Raw genomic sequence first — 10,625 nt, 5'->3', positions numbered from 1 at the left:
GTCTTACTAGATATGGGGGTGTGGTGGGGTACTTAGGGTTGCTGTATAATATAAAGTTTACTTATCTAAGTCTAAGTTACTATGCTACTGTATCTGATTAACTTATCTAAGTCTGAGTTACTATGCTATTGTAGCTGACCTGCCTTCTGTGTTCCTCTGAGGCCAGAGACTGCAGTCTCTGGCACTTAACGCCTCATCCTAAAACAGCAGGAGATTAAGTAAAGGATTAATTGCTAGAACCTTTTCCCTATTGTCCAGATGCCTCTTACTTGTTGGGCCAAGAGGAAGTTTGGAGCAATAAACTTCTATTGAACCAGAAGAAGAGAATAACACTCATAGAAGGAAAAACTTTTACATAAGCGAATATGCATAATCTCACATGAGTTCATATACAGATTCATACATGCTCATTTATTCATTTTTACATTTCCAGTTGGGCCCAGCTTCTGTGCAGTCTCACAATTACATACTTACACACACACATGCATACATTCTCACAATTACATACTTACACACACATCCATACTTACATATGCATATGGAGCAAAACACCAAGCACCAGTGCAGAAAGAACTCACTCCTTCTGGATGAAAAATGCGCTCCAATCTTTATTGCATAGAGAAAGAAAAGGCTTCAACCCTTTTAATGCTAAATGAATTAAACCCATGTTTGTAAGAAAAAAGCTTTGTTCCTTTTCATAAGACTAAGACTGCCTTGTCCTTACCATGGGACCTGTTCTGTCTCACGGTAAAGAGAAAGAAGCCTGCCTGCTCCTTCTGCTCTCTGCAGCATCTTCTTTTTTCCTCTTTCCCTTTGCATTCTGCACATTGCTCTTAGTATTTTATGTTATCTATAGTTTATAAGTTATTCCACTCTGCATTCTCCTTCTAAGCTTACTCTCTCCTCCTGCTCTGATGTCACAATAATGCTCTAACTCTCAATGCCTTTTCTCAGGATGCTGTGACTATACTTCTGAGTTCTATCTAAAAAGTGTTCTGTCTAAAAATTTCTCCTCAGCTCAGCTCCTTTCTCAGCTCAATTTTTCTCAGCTCAGCCCTTCTCACCTCCATTCCTCTCACCTCAGTTCTGGCTCTTCTCTTTTTCCTCAGCACTTAAACATCTTTCAGAATACATGATCACATGTTAAAAGGTTCATCAAAAGTTCACATACGGCCGGGCAGTGGTGGTGCACTCCTTTAATCCCAGCACTTGAGAGGCAGAGGCAGACAGATTTCTGAGTTCGAGGCCAGCCTGGTTTACAGAGTGAGTTCCAGGACAGCCAGGGCTACACAGAGAAACCCTGTCTCAATAAAAAAAAAAAAAAAAAAAAAAAAAAAAAAAAAAAAAAAAACAAACAAACAAACAAAACAAGTTCACATACAAAATCAAATCATAAATTGAAATAGAAGTTTACAACAGAGATTGTTACAAGCTAGGAGTAATTATCTAGCTAAACATCCATCACCTGTCTCAGTTCCACAGGTTACTGAAGGTTTAAAACCATAACTAAGTTATTAGTGAAGTTTTGTATAGATAAACCCAGTCAATATTTTTTCTGTCCTAGAACCTATAATAAATCGTTAGTTCCTTTTTTTATAACATTTGGTTAATTGTTTTACAACCTCTTAGAATGTGATCTGAGTAGGAGAAAGTCTGGTTACCATCTAAGAACAATTAATTGGTGACACTTGGGAGACTGGCAGAGTTCTCATTGAAGTTTTGACTATCAGAAAAGAACCTAATAGCAGTCACTCTATACAAGAGCTTAATAATCACAGATATAATTTTAGGAATTCTTATAGGATCATCATTAAGACTTAAGTCATCTATTTGTCTATATAGCATAATTACAAGATAGTACATTTTCGTGAATCTGAGGAGATCTGATCTAAAGGGGTGTGCTATTACTTAGTGATTGATATATATGTTTAATAATAACAGGAAAAGCATATTAATAGCAGAAATCTTTTCTAAAATGAATCCCTTACAGCCTTGCTTAATAAGGGCACACCTGCCACAGATTATATAATAATCCAAAGCAGACCATTTTAGGATGATCCCCTGCTAGTTATTTGCTTGTCCCATTATGGCTCCTGACATAGGATCAATTCCCAGCCCCAACCCACATAACTGCTTACAACTGTTTTTAGTTAGCTCTAGTTCCAGTGAATTCAATGCCCTCTGACCTTAGCACTAACTATACAGACATACATACATGCAGGCAAAATACCCATACACATAAAACAATAAAATAAAAATAATTTTGTTAAAAATGAAGATTTGTTCACTAAGATTAGCAGCAGTTGGTTGCTATTCCCATAACAAAATAAGACAGCCCTGACTCAGAGCTGCCCATTCGGCCCATTCCCGTATCAAAGAGCATGGCTTTATGGGACAGTTCAAAGGGACAGAACTGGATGAGGGCCATCATTAAGTCCTGGTTCTCTTATCCAGAAGATCATAATTCTGCTGGACAGGAACGATGACAATTGTCTGGGGAGAGAAGCCTGGTCTGTCTAGACATAACTATGATAATAGTTTTACATTATAAATCTCTCTACTTGTCCAAACAACCAAACCCTGGAACTTCTTGGAACTATATAAGCTGGCTGATTTATGCACTACCCAGAACAAGTCATACACTGTTATTAAAAAGGTTTTCCTTATTATCTCTAAGTGCTAGAGTAGTTTTTCACAGGGAAGACATATTAATTCCAAAACATCCAAAATCATATAAAAATGTTCTCTAGTGAAAAAGAGTCATGGTGGAAAAAGGTTAGGTAGACTTGACCTTGTCTCGCTTCCATACAATTTATTTTATTAATATATGTAAGTACACTGTAGCTGTCTTCAGACACTCCAGAAGAGGGAGTCAGATCTTGTTGCGGATGGTTGTGCGCCACCATGTGGTTGCTGGGATTTGCGGAAGAGCAGTCGGGTGCTCTTACCCACTGAGCCATCTCACCAGCCCCATATGCAACTTTTGCCAGATGTCCTTTATAGCTGTGTGTGTGTGTGTGTGTGTGTGTGTGTGTGTGTGTATGTGTGTGAATTTTTTTTTGTCTTGATGTCTTTCATTACCATGGGATTCTTGAAAAGTCCAGTCCAACAACTGTAGTCTTTATTCTGAGTTTACCTATTCCCTCATGCTTAGAATCAAGTTTTGTTCTTTTGAGACAGGGGTATACAGTTTTGACCTAATAGCACAGAAATTATATTGTGTTCTCAGTATCTGGCGCTAGAAATCTGTGAATCCAGTCAATTGTGTCAGCATCTGTCGTGTTAGTCTTTACCTCCTGATTAGGATACCATTAAAGTATAGTGCATAACACCCTCAGAAGAGGAAAGGAGACGGGGGTCCATTAGAACATCACAAACCCAATAGTTCTGAAGCCAAGATAGACCAAGAACAAGGTGTTGTGTTGGGTAGAAGTGAGCAGTTTCCATGACCTTATGGTGGGCAATTGGGTAACAGATGCTATCTTGAACAAGATGTTTAAGCAACACTTATCCATGGCCTTGGCATTTTGAGATGATGTAAATGTTCTGTCCCTCATCAGATTCATACTGACTAATTTGAATATTCATTGGTGGTTTTCTGACTTTCTCATCCCTTCCACATTTGCTTGGCTTTCTACTTTAAGAAGAGCTTTTTAGGCTGGGTGTTGGAGCACACACCTTTAATCTCAGTGCTCAGGAGGCAGAGGCAGACAGATCTCTATAAGTTGAAGACCAGTTTGATCTACAAAGAGAGTTCCACAAAAGCCCTTCTAGAAAGAAAGAAAAAGAAAGAAAGAAAGAAAGAAAGAAAGAAGAAAAGAAGGAAAGAAAGAAAGAAGGAAAGGAAGGAAGGAAGGAAGGAAAGAAAGAAAGAAAGAAAGAAAGAAAGAAAGAAAGAAAGAAAGAAAGTTAGTTCCAAAGTGGGCATAGTGATTTACACCTGTATCTCTAGTGCTCTGGAGCCCAAGACAGAAAGTTTGCAATGGGTTCCTGCCAGCCTGATCTATAAAATAAAATTCTGTCTGGAAAAAACAAAAAACAAAAAACCTTAAAGCCACCCTGGCATACAGAGCAAGTTGTAGGAGAGCCAGGGCTACACAGAAAACCCTGTCTTGAAAAACAAAACAAAACAAATAAGTAAAAATAAAAGTGTGTACCACATCACTATGCCCAACTTCCTAAAGGTTTTTTCATAACAGGACAAAGAAAGGTATAAGTCAAGACACTTTTGAATACATTGGTGGAAATATCAAAAAGGCTTTTACAGCAAAATGGGGGAGCACTCTCTCTTACAGGCCTCAGATGCTATCTGATATAAGTTTTAGTTTTGGAGTTGGTGGAACCTTTATGCTTTTCCTATGTTCTTGTAAGTTCCCTGTAATAATGACTCTGTCTAATAACTGAATGTGAAATTAAAATGTTTCTTTTACATGCCCCATCTGTACAAAATTAAGTTTTTCTTCCTCCTGACTACCTAACTCCCAGAAATAACGACCATGAGACTAATTATTTATATATAATTAATTATAATTATATATATATATATATATACATATATATATACATACACATAGCCTAGGCCACCAGCATTGGCTTGTTTTGACTTGCTCTTAACTTATTATCCCTTTTATTCTAACCTGGGTTCAGCTACATGTTTGGTTTCCTCTCTTCATCTTCTTACATCTGTCTACTCAGCATTCTGGGGTGAATCTCTCCCTTGCCTCTTACTATTTCCCAGAATCCCTCTATCCATGCCGGATGTCTCACCACCTATTTCCTGTCTCAGCTCATTGGTCATAAGCTTTTTTTTTTTTTTTAAGATTTATTTATTTATTTTATGTATATGAGTACACTGTAGCTGTACAGATGGTTGTGAGCCTTCATGTGGTTGTTAAGAATTGAATTCTTTAGGACCTCTGGTCAGCCCTCCTCGCTCTGGCCCAAAGATTTTATTTATAAGTACACTGTAGCTGTCTTCAGATGCACCAGAAGAGGGCGTCAGATCTCATTATGGATGGTTGTGAGCCACCATGTGGTTTCTGGCATTTGAACTCAGGACTTTCAGAAGAGCAGTCAGTACTCTTACCCACTGAGCCATCTCGCCAGCCCAGCCATAAGCTTTTTTTTTTTTTTTTTAAGATTTGTTTATTTATTATATGTAAGTACACTGTAGCTGTCTTCAGACACTTCAGAAGAGGGAGTCAGATCTCATTACGGATGGTTGTGAGCCACCATGTGGTTGCTGGGATTTGAACTCCGGACCTTCGGAAGAGCTCTTACCCACTGAGCCATCTCACCAGCCCAAGCCATAAGGTTTTTTAATGACAGGCATTACTTATAAGAGTTTCTCTCTACAAAGCTAGTGGACTACTAAGTTAATTCCAAAATGTTTCTATTATTCACAGGTTGTTAGTTCTAACACAGAGGTGGGCAAGGAAGAGCTGGCTATTCAGGGGCTAAAGCTAGCTTGAGATAAAGTAAACTGGACCAGCCACGCTCCAACATTTCTAAATCATTGCAGTTCAGTCAGTCAGCCTTTGCAGATACACACAACTTCTTTCTAGGAGTTCTCATTGACATTTTCATGCTAAGCAAGCATTTTACCAACTGAGCCATGTTTATAGACTGGACTGGCGTGAAACTATGAGCCAGAAGTCACTACTTTCAAGTATCTTAGCACAGAGATAAGAAAAGAATCTAGTATGAAAGACAAATATAAACAGAACATCTCCATGTACAGCAAGGGTAAGGGGGAGCCTCCAGAGTTAACAGACAGAGGTTAGCCATGAGGTTTTCTGTTGCCAAGACTCAACCCTACCAGTATGTGGAGGAGGCTGGAGCTGAGAAGTAATACTCCTTAGGACAGAAATCAAGCCACCTTCGACACCTCTTTCTAAGAAGAGATGATCTTTCCACAGAAGGAGGAGTCAGGAGTCTCCTGTCCTGTTATATATAGCCAAAAAAGCTTGGCCTCACTGAAGGAAGCTGAGGGCCGGTAGGGGCTGTGACTCTCAGTGAACCAGCAAGTTAACTGCACCACCACCAACAACCATGAATTTACTCCATAATTCAGGGACTAATGGGGGAGGGGGGCTTTAATAATGTATTCTGGCTAACACCCAAAGAGACACCACCCCTGAACAGAAATTATTTGCAGCTTATGTAGATTTTGAGCTATAACCTTTCATGTACACTGTAATCTGTAAATCTCATTTAGGTTCCAGCACCAACTTACATTTTACATGTTTTTTGTTTGTTTGTTTGTTTGTTTGTGGGTTTTTGGTTTGTTTGGGTTTTGTTTTTTTGTTTTTTTTGAGACAGGGTTTCTCTGTGTAGCCCTGGTTGTCCTGGAACTCACTTTGTAGACTAGGCTGGCCTCAAAATCAGAAATCTGCCTGCCTGTGCCTCCCAAATGCTGGGATTAAAGGCGTGCGCCACCACCGCCTGGCTACATTTTACATGTTTTACAGAGCCGGAAACTGTGAGGGTGACCATTTTGAACAAATGGAAGATTTATACAGCAAAAAAATATTGTCCCAATTTATCTTGAAATAAGCCAGTTTGTTTTTTAAGTTGTTAACTAGGGTTATTCTCCCTGGCAGAATTATAATCCTATTGGTAGGAGAATACAATATAATGCGTAGCTGTCTTGGTAAACAAATCTTAACAAAAAGATAATCTCTATAACCAAACTCTTAATTTTGTTAGAAGTACAGCTCTACGTTTCTTTTTTTTCTTCTTTTTCTTTTTCTTTCTTTTTTTTTTTTTTTTGGTTTTACGAGACAGGGTTTTTCTGTGTAGCCCTGGCTGTCCTGGAACTCACTCTGTAGACCAGGCTGGTCTCAAACTCAGAGATCCACCTGCTTCTGCCTCCCGAGTGCTGGGATTAAAGGTGTGTGCCTCGCCCAGCTAGCTCTATGTTTCTTATCTTTCTGTAGTTTCTAAGTTAGCACAGGAAATCAGGCCGTGCCTGGGGCAGACACCCTATGGGATCTGGGCTGCTTCACCCCACTGTGTCCTCAAGGTGGAGTTGGCTCCTCGGCTCAGCAAAAGCTCCACAGTGGTGCTGTGGCCATTCTCCACAGCAAGGTGCAGAGGGGTCTTGTGGAGCCAGCCAGCAGCATTGATGTGTGCACCCCTGTCCAGGAGATGGCTGACAACTTCTACATGGCCGCCTCGAGCAGCATGGTGCAGAGGTGTGAGGCCCAGAGAGTCCTGAGCATCTATTTCAATGCCCTTAGCCACCAGCAGCTGTGTAACTCGTAGATGCCCACCAGTGGCAGCCCTGTGGAGTGCAGAGCGGTTGTTTCTGTCCCTGATATTTGGGTCTGCCCCATGGTCCAGCAGGACCTCAATGTCCTGGAAAAGAAAAGGAAGAAGATGAGAGAAAGAGCCTATTACCTTGGCCCAGAGGGGTGAGGATCTGGGCCTGGTGTCTACCAGACCTAATCCCTATAGCCTCTTTTTCTTTTAGGAATGAATAGAATAGAATCTAAAGCAACCCCAGATTCTTAGATTAAATTCAACACTGTGCAAAGGGTGCTGTCATCTGGTGCCCTCTGGGCCCCACTCATCTTGAGCACCAGCAGAATGTTTTACAGAGATGTTTGTTGCCTGGCATGGTGGCCCATGCCTTAAATCCCAGTACTCAGGAGGCAGAAGCTGGAGAACCTATGGGAATTCAGGAGCAATTTAGTCAATAGAGAGCGCGTCAAGCCAGCCAAGGCTACATAGAAAGATGTTGTCTCAGAAAACCTAATCCATCTATCTATGTAACCATCTACCCATCCATCCACCTAATTCATTGTTATGGACCACCAGAACAAAAGGAGATTGCCAGGAATGGGAGACCTCCCCAGGTACCATTCAGTAGGGAGGTTATATAAGGAGGGCTTAGCTGGAAACAGGCTCAGCTCCCAACCCCTCCACCCTCCATCCGGTCCACCTATTCCTCTCCTGTTCTGCATCTTTCCACCTTGTTCTTCTCCTCCCCCAAGAGTTTATAGAAATGTAGGGGGTGAGGCCCTTTGGCTTCTGGCACAGTCATTGCAGATGAAGGCTGGACCTACTTGGTGGTGGCCTAAGCCAGCTGCCAGGCCAAGTGCAGTGGCTCCCGTACTGTCCAGGGTGTCCACCTTTGCCCCCCCGTGTCAGGAGAAGCTGCAACGCTGACGCACTTCCAGCTATCGCTGATACCAGCAAGGCGCCATCCAGGTCTACAATGCCTCCAGCAGTCAGCAGCTCCAGCACCGCCAGTTGCCCACAAGCCGCTGCCCAGTGTGCGGCAGTCCAACCTCTTATGTCTTTCACATCAGAGCCTGAATCGGAAGCCGTGAAGCTTGTAACGAGTAGCGTGCGGCCCAGAGCAGCTGCCCCGTGCAGGGGCGTGAGGCCCGTTTGAGAGCATGCCGCTGCTGAGGCCCCACGTCGCAGCAATAGTTCTGCCACGTTTGAGTGCCCATGCCAGGCAGCCTCATGCAATGGTGTGCGCCCTGTGTGGTCAGCTGCACCTGCCAGAGCCCCACGCTGCAACAGCAGGCGAACCAGTGGTGCGTGCCCCCGCATCACAGCCAGATGGAGTGGAGTCCTACCTGTGTGATCCCTGCGGGGTATGAAAGAAGTCATAATGCTGCCCAGACGTTCAGTCCCAGCCAGAGAAAGAGTCTAGGGCTAGTTAGTCATGACGCTCACCTCTCCTCCACACTGGCGCCTTGTCTCAGCAGCTGCATCACCAGGCTAGGAGCGCCCCACCACACTGCCTGGAACAGAGTACTCCAGCCCGGAGATGTAAGAGGTCCCTCTGTCTTGTCTGCTGGGGCCTCCTCCCAGACCAGCTTCATCCACTGTAGTTCCTGCTCCAAACTGCTGGAATCCATCTGGGGGAAAGTAGGGACCTGTGTCTACCCTAAGGCTCCTGGCTGGTTCACCTTACCAGGTGTCCCTTGTCACCATGTCACCACCCCACCAGGAGGAAGGGCTGTGGCTCCCAATTACCTCCAGAGGGGGCTGGCACATGAATTCTGTTTTCTGGTTGACTCTGGTTCTCTCTATTTTATTTCTAGTCTATCCTCATTCTGGGAGGCCAGTTTGGGAGGTGAGAGAATGTGGGCAAAGGGCTTTTGCACCATGCAGAGGCCACCAGACACTGTTTATTTAGTAATCTGAAGGGACTCTATGCCTGCCAGGTAAGGTAGCACCCCTAGCCTGAGCACCTTGCTCCCTTGCTGACTACTAAAGCTCTTGGCCACACTCCCACGAGAAAAGGCCAGGACAGGTTGGGAAGGACAAGCAGGAACATGCCCTGGATGACAGCCCCTCCTTCCTCCCTTCCTCTCTAAGTAACACAAACGTTAATATGTTCTGACTTGCCCTCAGGTACCCTGAGACCTACCTGCCCCCACTCCATCCTGGGGCTGGAACCACCTCTCTTTCTGGTTTCAGACATGGTTGGGGAGGGGACACTGTAAGGCCCTATCCTCCTTCCTAATAAGATGCTTTGAAGGAGAAAAGGTTCACCACAGACATCTGAACAGTGGGGCCGGAAACTCCTGGAGAACAGGTTAAGACAGGCTAGTGCAGACCAGGAAAGGGAAGAGTTGTCTGGGTGGCAAGGGGCAGAAGCAAGCAAGGATTTTTCTGGAACAGGAGCTGCAAAGTACCTATATCTAGAGGTAGAAAAGGGTCTGTAGGAACAAGGCATTCATGTGGACACTTGACTCTGGGCCCAGGACCAAAAGGGCTGGTTTGCCACCTGACCAGATTCTAGATGTGGGCAGCAGGGCCTTGCCAGCTGATTCCAATACCTAGGTCCTATAGTTCTCTGAAGGAGATTGTCGAATAATGGGTAGCACAACATGGAGCTGTTTATTTTAGTTCCAGCTATCCAAAGAATGAAGTGTCTCAAGAGACATATTTGGACTTTCTCCATACTGGGAACAGCAGCCCTTCCAAGTGGTACAAGGAAGAGTCTCCCAACAACTGTGTCTCTGAGGCCCAGCCCAATGGATCTCACCAGCTCATGTAGATGCCACTTCCCAAGGGCTTCGAGCCTAATAGCCAAACTGAAGCAATCTTTGCCTCTGACCCTGTTGTTCTCATCTTAGCACTCAAAAAAAAGTCTGTCCACTAAATTTTTGGTTAGCTGGGTTTTGTTATTGCATACCTTTAATCCCCTAGCACCTGGGAACAAATAGTATTTATTTTATTTATTTGTGTGTTATTGGGAGTTGTGTGCCCAGTAGAGGTCCAATGACAGCTTACAGAAGTCAGTTTTCTCCTACCAGGTTATAAACAAGCCTGCCTGCAAATGCCCCTGCCTTTTGGACCATTTCACTGGCCAAAATCTGTTCATTTTAAATGTCTGTCTTTCTCTTCTAAAGGTAGATGCTCCTTAAAAGTATGTTTCATAGGCTAGCCAACAAGAAGCAAAGATCTGGACCGACATAAACATTCATAGTAGGATGTGTAGTGAGAATATTCTTTCCTTTAAAAAACAGAAATATAGGCTGGGCTGTGGTGGCGCATGCCTTTAATCCCAGCACTTGTGAGGCAGAGGCAGGCAGATTTCTGAGTTCAAGGCCAGCCTAGTCTACAGAGTGAGTTCCAGGACAGCCAGGGATACACAG

General features: G+C 43.4%; 1 protein-coding gene across 1 annotated transcript in view; it reads right to left on the bottom strand.

The window, feature by feature from the left end:
• Window positions 1-6,984: 6,984 nt before the first annotated feature.
• The window catches only part of Ankrd65 (ankyrin repeat domain 65), an 8,630-nt gene continuing 4,989 nt past the window's right edge, over window positions 6,985-10,625 (bottom strand). Inside the window, 4 exon segments of the mRNA XM_021161487.1 lie at window positions 6,985-7,359; window positions 8,070-8,144; window positions 8,146-8,602; window positions 8,692-8,876. Of these exon segments, the coding sequence (XP_021017146.1) occupies window positions 6,985-7,359; window positions 8,070-8,144; window positions 8,146-8,602; window positions 8,692-8,876 (1,092 nt within the window).

The sequence above is a fragment of the Mus caroli genome, chromosome 4 (assembly GCF_900094665.2).
Source record: "Mus caroli chromosome 4, CAROLI_EIJ_v1.1, whole genome shotgun sequence".
Lineage (NCBI taxonomy): Eukaryota > Metazoa > Chordata > Mammalia > Rodentia > Muridae > Mus > Mus caroli.
Note: the sequence above shows the minus strand (reverse complement) of the source record. Positions and strands in the feature narration are given on the sequence as shown.